This window comes from Bombina bombina, chromosome 2, assembly GCF_027579735.1.
Source record: "Bombina bombina isolate aBomBom1 chromosome 2, aBomBom1.pri, whole genome shotgun sequence".
Taxonomy (NCBI): domain Eukaryota; kingdom Metazoa; phylum Chordata; class Amphibia; order Anura; family Bombinatoridae; genus Bombina; species Bombina bombina.
This window is the reverse complement of record NC_069500.1, coordinates 436,231,259-436,250,070: the sequence shown is the minus strand read 5'-3', so window position 1 is coordinate 436,250,070 and position 18,812 is coordinate 436,231,259. Positions and strand designations below refer to the sequence as shown.

At 38.7% G+C, this 18,812-nt stretch overlaps 1 protein-coding gene across 1 annotated transcript in view; it reads right to left on the bottom strand.

Moving 5' to 3' along the window:
• Positions 1–18,812, bottom strand: part of GCN1 (GCN1 activator of EIF2AK4) — a 293,771-nt gene that overhangs the window by 239,506 nt on the left and 35,453 nt on the right. The window contains exon 3 of the mRNA XM_053702061.1: positions 14,229–14,292. Coding sequence (XP_053558036.1) covers positions 14,229–14,292 — 64 coding nt within the window. The remainder of the gene's footprint in view (positions 1–14,228; positions 14,293–18,812) is intronic.

Here is an 18,812-nt window from a genome sequence, read left to right as displayed (position 1 = left end):
AAGCCTGCCGATAAAAAGAAAGCCTGCCCCCCCCCCACCACCACCTGATCCATTAAAAGATCGGGGGCGTCCCCTTCATGTTGATTTGGAATCAGTGGAAGACTTCTCGGTTTGCTTCCCCCTATTCCAAGGCTGACTGGACCTCCAAGAGGACTTGGATTGATCCGATTTGGAAGAGGAAGACTTTGTCCCATAAAATTATGAAAGGAATGAAAATTAGAACACTGGCGACCCTTAGGCCTATTCTTCTTGTCCTGAGGTAAGAAAGAACCCTTTCCACCTGTAATGTCAGAAATAATCTCAGCCAGACCTAAACCAAACAAGGTTTTGCCCTTACAAGGCAAAGATAAAAGCTTAGACTTGGATGTAGCATCTGCAGACCAAGTTTTTAACCACAGAGCTCTGCAAGCTAAAACAGGAAAACCAGACACCCAATCTAAGAACCTGCATATTGGCATCACAAATAAAGGTATTAGCTAATTTGAGAGCTTTGATCCAATCTTGGATCTCCTCTATAGTAGTCTCCTCCTGGATAAGAGTAGATAAATCAGTACACCAATAAGATGCAGCCTCAGCAACTGTAGCAATACTAGCAACAGGTTGCCACTGCAAACCCTGATGAATATACATTTTCGTTAAAGTCTTAAGCTTCTTATCCATAGGATCTTTGAAAGAACAACTATCCTCAATAGGAATAGTAGTTCTTTTAGCCAAAGTAGAGATAGCCCCCTCTACCTTAGAAACTGTGCGCCATGAGTCACGAATAGCATCAGCAACAGGAAACATCTTCTTAAAAACAGGGGACGGGGAAAAAAGGAATCCCCGGCTTATTCCATTCCTGAGTGATATCTGCCATACGGTCTGGAACTGGAAATACTTCCACGGATGCAGGTACATCATATACCCTATTAAGTTTACTAGACCTTTACTGCAACAGATGAATCAGCTTCATCCAGAGTAGCAAGAACTTGCTTTAAAAGAACTCAAATTAATCTCCTATGAATCTGTAGCATTGGTCATTACAGTATCAGAAACTGATAACTCACACTCAGAAGCCTCTGAGGATTTATCAGATAACTGGGAAAGACTGACTAATGAACAACAAGGAGTGTAAGTATCAAACAATACCACTTTACTCCTATAGGGGGCGCTATACCAAATAAGCACAACATTTAAATAAAAATTATATATATATATATCACACAGAGAAAACCCAGCACTCACTTACAAGCTCTCAGCTAAGATTTAAAAGCAAAAATGGAAAGGTTAGTTACCGCATCTGGCCAAATGGGACAAGCCCAGGTACCTCGTCAAGGTCCTTTCCAATACCTGGGACCCTAAAACAGCCACACAATGCAAGCTTTCAAATCCAAACAAACTGAGAACAAGGGAAGGGTGCACAGGAATATGTAATCACCCTAGACATATACAAAACACGGAAGGGAACTGCACTCTCATACTGGACCGGGTACACATCCCATGACCCTGCAACATGCTCAGCCCTGGGTGCCACTGGCACTCACAGGAAGCTGTGCTGTTCCCAGAGTCACAGGCAGTTAACCACAGTCAGGTCTGGGTGCAAGAACCATAGGGAAAATTACAAAACAAATTAATACAACACACAGAGAAAACCCAGCACTCACTTACAAGCTCTCAGCTAAGATTTAAAAGCAAAAATGGAAAGGTTAGTTACCGCATCTGGCCAAATGGGACAAGCCCAGGTACCTCGTCAAGGTCCTTTCCAATACCTGGGACCCTAAAACAGCCACACAATGCAAGCTTTCAAATCCAAACAAACTGGGAACAAGGGAAGGGTGCAAAGGAATATGTAATCACCCTAGACATATACAAAACACGGAAGGGAACTGCACTCTCATACTGGACCGGGTACACATCCCATGACCCTGCAACATGCTCAGCCCTGGGTGCCACTGGCACTCACAGGAAGCTGTGCTGCTCCCAGAGTCACAGGCAGTTAACCCCAGTCAGGTCTGGGTGCAAGAACCATAGGGAAAATTACAAAACAAATTAATACAACACACAGAGAAAACTCAGCACTCACTTACAAGCTCTCAGCTAAGATTTAAAAGCAAAAATGGAAAGGTTAGTTACCGCATCTGGCCTATTTGAATTCTCTGCAACAGATGAATCAGCTTCATCCAGAGTAGCAAGAACTTGCTTTAAAAGAACTCAAATTAATCTCCTATGAATCTGTAGCATTGGTCATTACAGTATCAGAATCTGATAACTCACACTCAGAAGCCTCTGAGGATTTATCAGATAACTGGGAAAGACTGACTAATGAACAATAAGGAGTGTAAGTATCAAACAATACCACTTTACTCCTATAGGGGGCGCTATACCAAATAAGCACAAAATTAAAATAAAAATTATATATATATATGTGGTGTGTGTGTGTGTGTGTGTGAATGTGTGTATGTATATATATATATATATATATATATATATATATATATATATATATCCTCCGTGTGTGTCTGCACTCCCAATGCTGTGTAGTCATCAACCAGGGTGCAAAGTCAAACAAGTATACAGTCTATATCCAATAAAGGACTGCACTCACTGGATTTAGTTTCAGAAACCTTCAAATCTTTATTGTGGTAGCGTTTCGGGGTTCGCAGACCCCTTCCTCAGACCAGACAACAGTGCAAGTGAACAAAGTGTGCAATATATAGCACTAGCCCCACCCATCACAAACATCAAAATTGCGCCAAAAATCCATCACCATGGTAACACACAAACAAGGCCCCATGACCATACCACCAGAAAACACAATCAAAATACAAAATAAAACAAACTGCATATGCAAGTATTTTGCATAACCTCATAGTTGAACACTAATATGTACAATCATCAGTAGTAGTAGATATTCAGTAGTTACAATAGAATCACTGTAATTAGTTACTGATCCAGTTTAAGTAGCTTAAAGTATATTTAGACAAGCAATGATGGAAAACACACTAATCAAATAATCAAAGTAAACATCATGCAAGAAGAGGAATCTATCTATCAGTTGCACTGTTTAAAAACATATCCACCTCCCTGTATCCAGTTACAGGACTCAATCTTAAGGAAATATACACATAAGCCATATCATATAAACATTGCAACATAGATTAGGCATTTAAACTTCTAACATTTGAACTAGATGAAAAATAAACAAATAATAAAAGTCAATCAGATATATATAGATATATATGAGGTCTGTTACTGCTAATTCAATGTCCCCCATATTTATCCCAAGGCTTGCTATGACCAATCCTATGTAAAAGTATGTGAGCTATAAGTACTAATCTGACATTCTGGCAGATACAAATATACAAAAATACAAAATTGTCAAGCCCCCTGGGCGCGCAGAGCAATGTGTTGTGTCCCATGCGAGTTGAATATAACAAAAAGGCCCGTAGTTCCCAGTGTCAGGGTTCTATGCAGGATGTCTTAGCCGGTGTATTATACCCTAGTGTTGGGAGCTAAGATAGATGTAAACATGGGTGCGTGTATTTACCTATGTAGCAAGTCTGTGTACCGAGTCTGTAGTGCATCAGTGAAACAGGCGCGGCTCAACCCGGTATAGCGTGAGTGAGCTTGGAGCACGACCGCATGGCTAATTAGCATAGCCTGTCAGTCAGTCAATGGGCGTAGCTAGGTCACGGAGTGACAGCGGAGCCTGTGATTAGAGTTATGCCGGGCTGCTACTATACCTATCTCAACTGAGCTTCTTTGTGAGCCCCAAGAAAATCAAAGCTAGTATATCAGGCTTATATTAAATGGTCACATAGGTCTTAAATATGGTCTATTGTGAATAAGTATGTATAATCATATGTGTGCCTAAACATCAGAGCATTTGGTGGGAGCTATAAAAAACCGCTGTGTGCGTGATAATGGGAGGCAGGCAGATTCAGGATAAGACGAACCTAGAGCAACACGGATTTACTGCTTAAAACGTGAATCATTAGAAATTAAAAGATAAAAAAAAAAATATAAAAAATTAAAAATAACCAAATTAATATTAAACCGTTAGTGAATAAATTAAATTAAATCAATAGCCAGCCTGCATCACAGGCCAAGTAGAGAAAAAAGGGGGGTAGTTGGGTACTGCCATCATGGGTCTTACATGCTCATAAGAGCCACTAGGGTGTAATTTATATGAATGTTAGATCATGCACCACAGATATTATTACGGGGTAATTCTATTTAGAATAGGCACCATAGTAACAGTTTGACGAATGGTATACCATAGTTCAATGGTCTAATACCCCTACAGGTCCTCCCAAATGTAACATGTATAAAACATACTTGTGCCCGAGAAGGTCACTCGTACAGTAGGATCTCAATACAGATATCATTGACCCCCTGTATACATATGGCAATCAAGTTGAGTTAGAGAGACACAATCAAAAGAGGGCACGCTACAGGTAGACATTTCAGTTGAGCCAAAATTTGCAGAGAATAGCAAAAGACAGAAAATATCAAAAAATCAAAAAATATATATCAAGGCAATATCAAGATGCTAAATGCACAGCGCCTACGGGTCACCATATCAAAAATGTATAGTACAAGTGCACCCTAACCAGCATATATAATACACTAAGTGCTGTCAATACGAATACATTGTTGTGCACAAGGACATATACAGCTATGGTGAGTCAAGGCATCAGAGGAAACAGTGCCAATCATTCGACATGTTTAATCCTCTGGGGTAGATGGTATCTAGTCTATGGATCCATCTAGCCTCCATCTGCAAGAGTGTCCTGCCCCGGTCACCCCCACGCCTGAGGGGGGGGACGTGGTCAATTAAAATGAAGCGTAAATCTGTTACCTTGTGGCCTGCTTGCACGAAATGTCTTGCCACCGGTTGATCCGAGGTCCCTTTGTCGATAGCAGTTCTTATCGCCGAGCGATGGTTTGCCATTCTTAAGCGTGCGTTGTCTGTTGTTTTGCCAACATAAAAACGTCCACAGCAACAGCTCAGTAGGTATACGACATGGCTTGTTGTACAGGTGATGAAGTGCTTTATAGTGAATTTCTGGGTAGTATGGGGGTGTCTGAATACTTTGCATGGGATCATACCGCTGCAAGTTGTGCAGCCCTTGCATCTGTAACAACCCATTTTGTTAGTTCTAAGCCATTTCTTGGTGTAACTATGTTGAGGATCTGTTTGCATAAGTATGTCCCTTAGACTTCTACCCCGTCTATAGCCCATGATTGGTGGATCCATATGCCCAAAGGGTAGTGTCCGGTCTGTGCCCAGAATCTCCCACCTGTTACGAATTGAATCTGCCAATGGTTTCTTTCCTCTGTCAAAGGTGGTTGTAAAGACCATCCTTGGGGTCTCTTTCCTAGTGATTGCTGGAGTGTCTTGTGCCATGTTTGTTTCAATTTCCTCTCTCACCTTCTTAATCAGGTTATCCTTATATCCCCTTTGTTGGAATTTCTCAGCCATCTGGTCCAGTTGGAGATCTCTATTTGTGGTCTCCGTGTTGTTTCGTACAACCCGTATCAGCTGTGATTTAATTATTGCCTTCCGGGTATGTGGGGGGTGATTGCTTGTGGCTTCTAGCAATGAGTTTCGGTCAGTAGGTTTAGAGAAAAGGGTTGTGAAAAGTCTATCATGTTTCTTATAAATCCGTAAATCAAGGAAATCTATCTTCTCTGGATCATATTTCAACTCAAATTTGATTGGGTTTGGTAGTGCATTGAGTTCGGTTACCCATTCAGTGAGGAGTCCCACTGGTCCATGCCACACAAAGAAGACATCATCAATGTACCTTCTATAGTGTCTTTATCCTAAATCTTCTTGAGAAATGTCTAAAATTGAACTATTTTCGCTTTGAAGACACTTTCTACCAGCAACTGACAGGGACAGCCATGGGATCTAATATGGCACCGTCGTATGCAAACCTTTACATGCAGCAATTTGAAAGAGACGTCATGGATGTGTTCAATCATGGAATGATAAGACACTATAGAAGGTACATTGATGATGTCTTCTTTGTGTGGCATGGACCAGTGGGACTCCTCACTGAATGGGTAACCGAACTCAATGCACTACCAAACCCAATAAAATTTGAGTTGAAATATGATCCAGAGAAGATAGATTTCCTTGATTTACGGATTTATAAGAAACATGATAGACTTTTCACAACCCTTTTCTCTAAACCTACTGACCGAAACTCATTGCTAGAAGCCACAAGCAATCACCCCCCACATACCCGGAAGGCAATAATTAAATCACAGCTGATACGGGTTGTACGAAACAACACGGAGACCACAAATAGAGATCTCCAACTGGACCAGATGGCTGAGAAATTCCAACAAAGGGGATATAAGGATAACCTGATTAAGAAGGTGAGAGAGGAAATTGAAACAAACATGGCACAAGACACTCCAGCAATCACTAGGAAAGAGACCCCAAGGATGGTCTTTACAACCACCTTTGACAGAGGAAAGAAACCATTGGCAGATTCAATTCTTAACAGGTGGGAGATTCTGGGCACAGACCGGACACTACCCTTTGGGCATATGGATCCACCAATCATGGGCTATAGACGGGGTAGAAGTCTAAGGGACATACTTATGCAAACAGATCCTCAACATAGTTACACCAAGAAATGGCTTAGAACTAACAAAATGGGTTGTTACAGATGCAAGGGCTGCACAACTTGCAGCGGTATGATCCCATGCAAAGTATTCAGACACCCCCATACTACCCAGAAATTCACTATAAAGCACTTCATCACCTGTACAACAAGCCATGTCGTATACCTACTGAGCTGTTGCTGTGGACGTTTTTATGTTGGCAAAACAACAGACAACGCACGCTTAAGAATGGCAAACCATCGCTCGGCGATAAGAACTGCTATCGACAAAGGGACCTCGGATCAACCGGTGGCAAGACATTTCGTGCAAGCAGGCCACAAGGTAACAGATTTACGCTTCATCATTTTAATTGACCACGTCCCCCCCTCAGGCGTGGGGGTGACCGGGGCAGGACACTCTTGCAGATGGAGGCTAGATGGATCCATAGACTAGATACCATCTACCCCAGAGGATTAAACATGTCGAATGATTGGCACTGTTTCCTCTGATGCCTTGACTCACCATAGCTGTATATGTCCTTGTGCACAACAATGTATTCGTATTGACAGCACTTAGTGTATTATATATGCTGGTTAGGGTGCACTTGTACTATACATTTTTGATATGGTGACCCGTAGGCGCTGTGCATTTAGCATCTTGATATTGCCTTGATATATATTTTTTGATTTTTTGATATTTTCTGTCTTTTGCTATTCTCTGCAAATTTTGGCTCAACTGAAATGTCTACCTGTAGCGTGCCCTCTTTTGATTGTGTCTCTCTAACTCAACTTGATTGCCATATGTATACAGGGGGTCAATGATATCTGTATTGAGATCCTACTGTACGAGTGACCTTCTCGGGCACAAGTATGTTTTATACATGTTACATTTGGGAGGACCTGTAGGGGTATTAGACCATTGAACTATGGTATACCATTCGTCAAACTGTTACTATGGTGCCTATTCTAAATAGAATTACCCCGTAATAATATCTGTGGTGCATGATCTAACATTCATATAAATTACACCCTAGTGGCTCTTATGAGCATGTAAGACCCATGATGGCAGTACCCAACTACCCCCCTTTTTTCTCTACTTGGCCTGTGATGCAGGCTGGCTATTGATTTAATTTAATTTATTCACTAACGGTTTAATATTAATTTGGTTATTTTTAATTTTTTATATTTTTTATCTTTTAATTTCTAATGATTCACGTTTTAAGCAGTAAATCCGTGTTGCTCTAGGTTCGTCTTATCCTGAATCTGCCTGCCTCCCATTATCACGCACACAGCGGTTTTTTATAGCTCCCACCAAATGCTCTGATGTTTAGGCACACATATGATTATACATACTTATTCACAATAGACCATATTTAAGACCTATGTGACCATTTAATATAAGCCTGATATACTAGCTTTGATTTTCTTGGGGCTCACAAAGAAGCTCAGTTGAGATAGGTATAGTAGCAGCCCGGCATAACTCTAATCACAGGCTCCGCTGTCACTCCGTGACCTAGCTACGCCCATTGACTGACTGACAGGCTATGCTAATTAGCCATGCGGTCGTGCTCCAAGCTCACTCACGCTATACCGGGTTGAGCCGCGCCTGTTTCACTGATGCACTACAGACTCGGTACACAGACTTGCTACATAGGTAAATACACGCACCCATGTTTACATCTATCTTAGCTCCCAACACTAGGGTATAATACACCGGCTAAGACATCCTGCATAGAACCCTGACACTGGGAACTACGGGCCTTTTTGTTATATTCAACTCGCATGGGACACAACACATTGCTCTGCGCGCCCAGGGGGCTTGACAATTTTGTATTTTTGTATATTTGTATCTGCCAGAATGTCAGATTAGTACTTATAGCTCACATACTTTTACATAGGATTGGTCATAGCAAGCCTTGGGATAAATATGGGGGACATTGAATTAGCAGTAACAGACCTCATATATATCTATATATATCTGATTGACTTTTATTATTTGTTTATTTTTCATCTAGTTCAAATGCTAGAAGTTTAAATGCCTAATCTATGTTGCAATGTTTATATGATATGGCTTATGTGTATATTTCCTTAAGATTGAGTCCTGTAACTGGATACAGGGAGGTGGATATGTTTTTAAACAGTGCAACTGATAGATAGATTCCTCTTCTTGCATGATGTTTACTTTGATTATTTGATTAGTGTGTTTTCCATCATTGCTTGTCTAAATATACTTTAAGCTACTTAAACTGGATCAGTAACTAATTACAGTGATTCTATTGTAACTACTGAATATCTACTACTACTGATGATTGTACATATTAGTGTTCAACTATGAGGTTATGCAAAATACTTGCATATGCAGTTTGTTTTATTTTGTATTTTGATTGTGTTTTCTGGTGGTATGGTCATGGGGCCTTGTTTGTGTGTTACCATGGTGATGGATTTTTGGCGCAATTTTGATGTTTGTGATGGGTGGGGCTAGTGCTATATATTGCACACTTTGTTCACTTGCACTGTTGTCTGGTCTGAGGAAGGGGTCTGCGAACCCCGAAACGTTACCACAATAAAGATTTGAAGGTTTCTGAAACTAAATCCAGTGAGTGCAGTCCTTTATTGGCTATAGACTATATATATATATATATATATATATATATATATATATAAATTATTAAAAGCTATTAGGACAATCAAAAACAAGATACATAGCAAATTATGACCAGTCTTTGGATGTCATGTTCAGAGTCCAATAGAGATCCTCGGGATGACCATAAACTTGATAGGCAGCTTCACCTGAAGGGATGTTAGACACTGGATCCCTGGATCTTCCTCCCAGTTCCAGGGATCCAGTGTCTACTCCATTACCAGAGATCCAGTGTCATTTGGGCATCAAGTTTTGGTGAAGACTCCACTATATCAGCCAGCTGGTTTGCTGCAGAATACCAGCCTGCCTCTACTGGCACAAGTTACTGAGTGCCATCTCACTTGTGAGTACCCTGTGTTTGTCCATCATTGGATTTGTTTGGTCTTTATTGATCTACACATGTGGCGCCTTTGTCCTTGTTTTTGTCTTTACATCACAGAAGACTGAATAATGCAGCCTTAGCCGAGTCAAAACCCTTACCAACATTAATATACTTGGATTTCCTTTTACGTTTACCAGAAACCGGAAAAGCTGCAGACACAACAGATATTTGTGCAGCAAAATCCATAGGTAAATAAACACCCCCAGGATACATTATATCTTTAAATTATATATATATATATATATATATATATATATATACACACACATACATATATATATATATATATATATATATATATATATATATATATATATATATACATACATACATACATATATATATATATATATATATATATATATATATATACATATACATATACACACATACACAGGGAGTGCAGAATTATTAGGCAAGTTGTATTTTTGAGGATTAATTTTATTATTGAACAACAACCATGTTCTCAATGAACCCAAAAAACTCATTAATATCAAAGCTGAATAGTTTTGGAAGTAGTTTTTAGTTTGTTTTTAGTTATAGCTATTTTAGGGGGATATCTGTGTGTGCAGGTGACTATTACTGTGCATAATTATTAGGCAACTTAACAAAAAACAAATATATACCCATTTCAATTATTTATTTTTACCAGTGAAACCAATATAACATCTCAACATTCACAAATATACATTTCTGACATTCAAAAACAAAAACAAATCAGTGACCAATATAGCCACCTTTCTTTGCAAGGACACTCAAAAGCCTGCCATCCATGGATTCTGTCAGTGTTTTGATCTGTTCACCATCAACATTGCGTGCAGCAGCAACCACAGCCTCCCAGACACTGTTCAGAGAGGTGTACTGTTTTCCCTCCTTGTAAATCTCACATTTGATGATGGACTACAGGTTCTCAATGGGGTTCAGATCAGGTGAACAAGGAGGCCATGTCATTAGATTTTCTTCTTTTATACCCTTTCTTGCCATGTTTTTCTTGAAGGATGCAGACTTCTTCCTGTACCACTGCTTGAAGAAGGTGTCTTCCAGAAACTGGCAGTAGGACTGGGAGTTGAGCTTGACTCCATCCTCAACCCGAAAAGGCCCCACAAGCTCATCTTTGATGATACCAGCCCAAACCAGTACTCCACCTCCACCTTGCTGGCGTCTGAGTCGGACTGGAGCTCTCTGCCCTTTACCAATCCAGCCACGGGCCCATCCATCTGGCCCATCAAGACTCACTCTCATTTCATCAGTCCATAAAACCTTAGAAAAATCAGTCTTGAGATATTTCTTGGGCCAGTCTTGACGTTTCAGCTTGTGTGTCTTGTTCAGTGGTGGTCGTCTTTCAGCCTTTCTTACCTTGGCCATGTCTCTGAGTATTGCACACCTTGTGCTTTTGGGCACTTCAGTGATGTTGCAGCTCTGAAATATGGCCAAACTGGTGGCAAGTGGCATCTTGGCAGCTGCACGCTTGACTTTTCTCAGTTCATGGGCAGTTATTTTGCGCCTTGGTTTTTCCACACGCTTCTTGCGACCCTGTTGACTATTTTGAATGAAATGCTTGATTGTTCGATGATCACGCTTCAGAAGCTTTGCAATTTTAAGAGTGCTGCATCCCTCTGCAAGATATCTCACTATTTTTTACTTTTCTGAGCCTGTCAAGTCCTTCTTTTGACCCATTTTACCAAAGGAAAGGAAGTTGCCTAATAATTATGCACACCTGATATAGGGTGTTGATGTCATTAGACCACACCCCTCATTACAGAGATGCACATCACCTAATATGCTTAATTGGTAGTAGGCTTTCGAGCCTATACAGCTTGGAGTAAGACAACATGCATAAAGAGGATGATGTGGTCAAAATACTCATTTGCCTAATAATTCTGCACTCCCTGTGTGTGTGTGTATATATATATATATATATATATATATATATATATATATATATATATATATATATATATATATATATATATATTTATTTATTTTTTTATTTTTATTTTTAAGAAAAATAAAATACACTTAGATGCCCTAATACAGCCCAAACTCAAATTTCTATACCCAGGAAATAAGTGAGACCCATAAAAAAAGATCCACAGAGGATTAACCTCTAAAGTGCTGCCGTCAATACCTAGGAGGCAAAAGCACATACCTGTGGATCCGGCTGCAGGGCAGAAAAAGCTTCTAAAGGTGTGACTGATACACCAACATCTGTCAGGGACCTGTAGAAAAAGAAAAAACAGAGTAACCAACTCTGGTTTTCTATCAAAGGGGTAGCATAAGTGTTAGTTAGAAGGTGACAAGGTGGTCCTTGTCTTATTTCTAACTGCTAAAATCCACCATTACTCCTACCCAGGAGATTGACATGGACACAGCATAGCCCCAAATCCTTTCTTGCAGGGAAAAGTACCCATAAAGGATTAATATATTCAGACACCTTCTTCACCATCCTCCCGTGATCAAGGCAAAAAGAATGACTGGGGGCTATGGGTAAGGGAAGTGATACTTAACAGCTTTTGCTGGGGTGCTCTTTGCCGCCTCCTGCTGGCCAGGAGAGAATATCCCACTCATTGGAATGAATCGTGGACTCTCTATGCCATAGGAAAGTTTAATTTTGACTTGAGTGTCCCTTTAAAAGCTTTGGTTACAAACATAGAAAATATCTAGTGTTTTGCATTATGCAGAAACCAGTGTTGATGGGATATAATGCTCCCTAACATTGAGCTTTATTATGATGCTGCCTTGCTATCCTACATATCAGCTTTGGGATCTTACAGTTCTGCATATCTTGTTACATAAGTGCTCGAGTGTGCAGATAGGTGGAGAAAGCTGAGGCAATAGCTGATGATGGCAATCCATCCTATGTGCAGTTTTTTTTTTCACATCATAGTCGACCCCCATATAAAATTGTGGGGAAAGTCTGAACTTAGAGAAGTGGGTGACGTCTACTGAGCAAGCTCCTTAGTTACTTATTTTGAGACTCTTCACTCATGCACTTTGCACTATTCCCTCTGCTTTCTTTGATAAGATAATTGGATTTTCCCAGAGCTGACCTTAGGGCCCTGATGATATGGGAGTCTCGTTGGGGATATGCATCTCAACTTTATAGACCTACATCTTATGTTATATTAAGTCCTGGGAGAACGGCAAAATGAATCCAAAGATTTGGCTGGGGGTGATTGTTCTCACATGGATATCAGTTATCCACTGTTTTGTTTTTAACTTAACTATATTTCATTAGTTAGATGGCACATGGCACCCCATAAAATGCATAAGATCTTCCCTGGCCACTCTCTATATTGCTGGTATAATTGTGGCTCCATTGGTACAATCTTCCATATTTGGTGGGTTTACCCAAAAACTGGTGGTAGGGTAATTCAGCTATGTCCTCAATAGACTATAAGATTGGGTTCTCGCCTTCAGTAGGGCTCACCAAATCTTAGGGACATTAGGTAAAGCACAAAGACTCATCTGCATCTATAATCTTCTGGTGACAAAAATGGCATTATCCAGAATATGGTCACAAGTCCATGCACCAGGATAGTCCCAAGTAACAGACTGTGTATTTTTCCTTTGACAGGGTGACCTTTTACAAAATCATTTTTGCTCTATGAGATAGCTATCAGTCTCAGAAGGCATGAGAAATATAGGCTAGTTTGTGTGGGGGCCTTGGTCAAAAGAGATTTGGTTGGGCTTGGAGGATGGGAGATTGAGTCCTTTCCCATCTTTCTGGACCTTAATCTCTTTTCTTTATTCAGATAAAACTATTAAAAGGACCACTCAATGCAGCAGAATTGCATAAAAATATGATTTAACACCAACCCTGAATTTCAAATAAAGCAGTAGTTTTTTTCTGACAAATTATTTTTATTTTCCTATTTTTGGCCCCCTGTATCATGTCACAGATATAAGCCAATCACATACTAGTATACATATTCTCTGTGAGCTTGTGCACATGCTCCGTAGGATCTTGTTCCCCATAAAGTGTGTATATAAAAAGATTGTGCAAAATTTAATAATGGAAGTAAAGTGGAAAGTGTCTTAAAATTGCGTGCTCTTTGTGGATCATGTTTATTTTGACTTGAGTGACCCTTTAATTGTTAACAGGTTGCCTATAGTAAATCCACAACAAACATTTTTGGGCATTTTTTAAGCTTTTCGCACATTTTGAACTTCTTGTAATTCTATAAAAACTAGTGAGGCCTGTGTGCCAAACTTCTAGATAATGAAGGGAATACTATTTTGATTGTGTGTATGTACTTTTGCTTTCACTATTCTAGATATTTGGGACATGTTAGTTATCCTATGGGATGGATTTCATTTCATAATATATAACACCTTTTATTGGGACTGATACATGAGGCTTTGTATGTGCATCCTGTAAAAGTTTAATAAAGAATATGTTAAAAAAAAATAAAAGCAGCAAGGAAAATCCTTCAAAATAAAATAGGATTGAGAGGATGACAGAGAAAGGTTCTTAGCAGGATAAAGAAATCATCAGAGGGAGTATTTAGATGAGAGCAATGGTTAAGGTTTATTGGTTAAGATATGGATTCAGAATTTTCAAAAGGAACAAAATGAGATTAAAATATAAACCATAAACACTTACCGGTAACGATGCAGTGTCAAACAGAACAGCTTGCAGAGTCCTTTAACTGCAGCCTCAGGCAGCTCTGTAAGTACACAATATGAGAAAAATAACACACCCTTATTTTTTTTATATACTTTATTTCCAATTAAGAGAATGTTTCAGAAAAACTTCAGCAATACAGAAGCAAAATTATATACAGCAAGGATGTATTTCAAAATTACAAGTTAGCAAGAATATTATACACACACTTGTGTGGGGACAAAATATGTTTGTATGTAAAGGTATACAGAATAAACCAAAACATTAGAAACCAGAAGAGTAATTCCCAGGATTTGCCTCTCTCTGGCACAGTTGCTAACTGGTTTAAGTTTCAAAACATTCTTCATTGAGGTGTAAATCTCTGACTTGAAATATTTTGCATATGTACAACATAGAGCACAATTCCCAATGGAGTTCTAGAGCAAAGAGATAATATATGCCTTAAGCTGCCTAGGTGGGTATTTACCCACCTAGTATCAGATTGGTATAATAATGTCACTGCCGGGGAGATGGTGGACTGGTGGTCCCCAATATTCTCAAATACTACAAAGCAAGAACTCTTCAATGAGTGTTACAATGTCACAGTAAGAAGGACATGAAAGCATGTGCCTCCATTGATTTACATCTTCTGAGAACCCCAGCAGTGGGTTCCTTATGTAGGGTCAAACCAGAGGCCAGACCTTTGCTGACTAAAACTTCTCCCTTATAGTCTCACATATTTAACAATTGGAATTCAATACAAAACTCACAACATGGCATATCCTCAATGGTCTTACTTATGTCCCCTATATTTTATAATGCCAAATTAATAGGAGGGCTAACCAGATAAACTTAAAGGAGAAATAGGCTACACTATACTGTTTGCAAAATTGGTGGATATGGGCAAGCTTAAACCAAGATATGATTTTCAAGATAAGCTGGGGGATCTTTCTCATCTTGGATAAAATGTGCTCAACTGCTCCCCTTGCTTAGTAGCTCCCCCATGTGAGAGACCTCCTTAGGAGCATTACCAGTTTTGAGAAAATGTGTCTCCTGGATAACCCCCTCCCCTTACACACTTTCTGTCTCCAGAAGGCTCTTGGAGTAATCATTGATTGCTACACTGTTTACCCATTGGCACTCTGAGTTAGGAGGTTCCCTGTCTATTCAGGAATAGAAAAACTGATTCTATAATACACGCAAATCCTCTTCATCCCTAGATTTCTAGAGCTAAATCATAAATTGCTAATGAGAAGGTATCTCTTAACGTATTAATTGTATCTATCCTAGAGCAAATTATAAATGTTGGAGAGGATGTGGCTCAGCGGCACAATGTCTCACATTTGGTGGTAGTGTGAACAATAGTCCCCCTTTTGGATACGCATAGGTCGGCTTGTAGAGATATTATTGGGAGATGCTTTTAAACTGTTTTCACTAATAAATTATAAACCCCAGAAGATCTGCAAAATCAGATAGAATTTTCTACAGATTGGCCTGAATAGTGCAAGGTCCCTTTATTGCACACAAATGGAAATCCACACAAGTTCCTTCTTTTCCCGAATGGATCCAGTATACGGCAGTCCTCCTCTCTTATGAGTATGTATACTTTAGAAGAGGGAAACTTCCTCTCTATCACAACATTAAGTTTTACTGGGATTCCATGGTAGGGGCTTCACAGACCTAGTATGTGCAATGTGGCTGGTCAGCGATAGCTACTCATCTTGTTTCCACTCCCTTCTACCACAGGCCCTGGGATCAGCCTCATATCCATCCTTCCCTTTCCTCCCCCTCTACCATATCTCTTTTCTATTTCTCCCCTTTCGTTTCCTTCTTTCCTTTCTCTTATCGAAGACTCAACATCGACCTGTAGAGCAGATACTGCCTATATTCATTCAGGAATAAGTACTTTAATATTGTGAATATTTGTTTGTGTTTCTGTTTCTCTTCATTGTAGCAGCTGGATTTACTTCAGTTTGTCTCATGTACACTGGACCTTGCAGAAAGGACACCAATAGCGGACTTATAATAATTTATATTGCATCTCAGACTTTAATGAATCTTTTTTTTTTTTCCCCGTACCATGAGATTCTATCTTCCACTGTTAAGAATTGTTTACTTGTTGACATTGTTCTCATGGTGACCTATCTATTGCTAAATTGTGATCACTGTCTGTATTTTCTATGATAAAATCTAATAAAGACAAATACTATTAAAAAAATGGATAGGAAAGTAAACTTGCATGATTCAGATACCTTTAAATTTACTTCTATGACCATATTCTACACTACTTGGAGCTAGATGGTAATTGGTGGCTAGATACATTTGTCTCTAGTCATTGGCTTACCAGATCAGCTGGCTCCCATTAGTGCACTGCTGCTATGGAGCTGACTTTAACTGTGTGTTTAAAACTGTTACATTGGTTAAACACAGTTATATACAAGCAATAGCGCAATAATAAAATATGATGATGTTAGAACATTTTCTTTTTATATAATATATATATATATATATATAAAAAAATAATATGTAGCCGGTGGCCTAGCACTCCTTCCACATGTGTGTAGCCAAAGCCTGGGTGCAATCCTCAAATTGAAGTATAAGGTAGCTCTGTAGATGGAGGGCACTCACAGGACTTATATAAAATGTAATCTTAATTTACAACATCAGTTTCACATCAAAGAATGTCAAAATTCTGATGTTGTAAATAAAGATTACATTTTATATAAGTCCTGTGAGTGCCCTCCATCTACAGAGCTAATATATATATATATACACACACATATATATATATATATATATATATATATATATATATATATATATATATATATATATATATATATATATATATATATATATATATATTTAGAATCCAATTCCAGATACAGAAAGAAAAAAAAATGACAAGAACATCTGCACAAGTCAAGAATTACAAAGATATGAAGATGAACATGCATTGTTAACGTTAACAGAATGCATTTAATATAAACAATGTTCATATTACCATAAATCAAATTCTGCCATAACATTTATAATTAATCAGGAATTGGATAATTTTCCGAATAAGCAGATGCAATACATGAGCTTGAGAAAAGAAAAAATATAAAAAGAAAAAAAAAAAAAAAAAATCACAAAAACATGAATTGTTAAATTTGACAGAATCCATTCAAGAATACATTATTGATTATTCACTTACTATAATCAAATCATTTATAACTGAGCAAAAGATTAGATATTAATCTAAACAAGCAAATGCAACACATCAGCATGAATAAAAAAAAAATAGAAAAAAAAAATTGCTATACCAAAATTTGTCGCCAATGCAAAGGATAGCAATCCAACATTAACAGTTGGAGGAAGAGAGGGGAAACACGAAACAGGTCAGGATTTGCAGTTGAGTCTCAATAGAAAGTGACAGTATAACTTTCTCCCATTTTGAAAAACAATTGGAATAGCATATTTTTAATGAAAGCAGAGATAGTTGGTGCCTTTCTGTCCTTCCAGGTTTTCAAAATAATTTGCCTTGCAACTAGGATAGCCAGATTGATTAACTGTTTGTTCTGAAAACCTCTGAGTAACCAGAAAGAACACTTGTTTAATATCCAATTTAATTCTAGTGGGAAGAGATCTATTAAGCCAGAAGGTGACTTGCATTCAGAAGTTTAGGACACAGGAAAAATGCATTAAAGGTATAGTCTAGTCAAAATTAAACTTTCATGATTCAGATAGAGCATGCAATTTAAAGCAACTTTCTAATTTACTCCTATTATCATTTTGTCTTCGTTCTCTTGGTATCTTTATTTAAATGTAAGCTTAGGAGCCAGCCCATTTTTAGTTCAGCACCTGAGTAGCATTTGCTGATTGGTTGCTACATTTAGACACCAATCAGAAAGTGCTATCCAGGTGCTGAACCAAAAATGGGCTAGCTCCAAAGCTTACATTCTTGCTTTTTCAAATAAAGATAGCAAGAGAACGAAGAAAAAATGATAATATGAGTAAATTTGAAAGTTGCTTAAAATTGCATGCTCTATCTGAATCATGAAAGTTCAATTTTGACTATACTATCCCTTTAAGTAGGTCTGTTGCCTGCTTACTACATGTGGAGCCCTGAGAGAAGAGGCGGCCTTCAAGGCCTTAGAAATTAGCATATGAACCTCCTAGGTTTAGCTTTCAACTAAGAATTCTAAGAGAACAAAGCAAAATTGGTGATAAAACATAATTTATGCTTACCTGATAAATTCCTTTCTTCTGTAGTGTGATCAGTCCACGGGTCATCATTACTTCTGGGATATTACTCCTCCCCAACAGGAAGTGCAAGAGGATTCACCCAGCAGAGCTGCATATAGCTCCTCCCCTCTACGTCACTCCCAGTCATTCGACCAAGGACCAACGAGAAAGGAAAAGCCAAGGGTGAAGTGGTGACTGGAGTATAAATTAAAAAATATTTACCTGCCTTAAAAACAGGGCGGGCCGTGGACTGATCACACTACAGAAGAAAGGAATTTATCAGGTAAGCATAAATTATGTTTTCTTCTGTTAAGTGTGATCAGTCCACGGGTCATCATTACTTCTGGGATACCAATA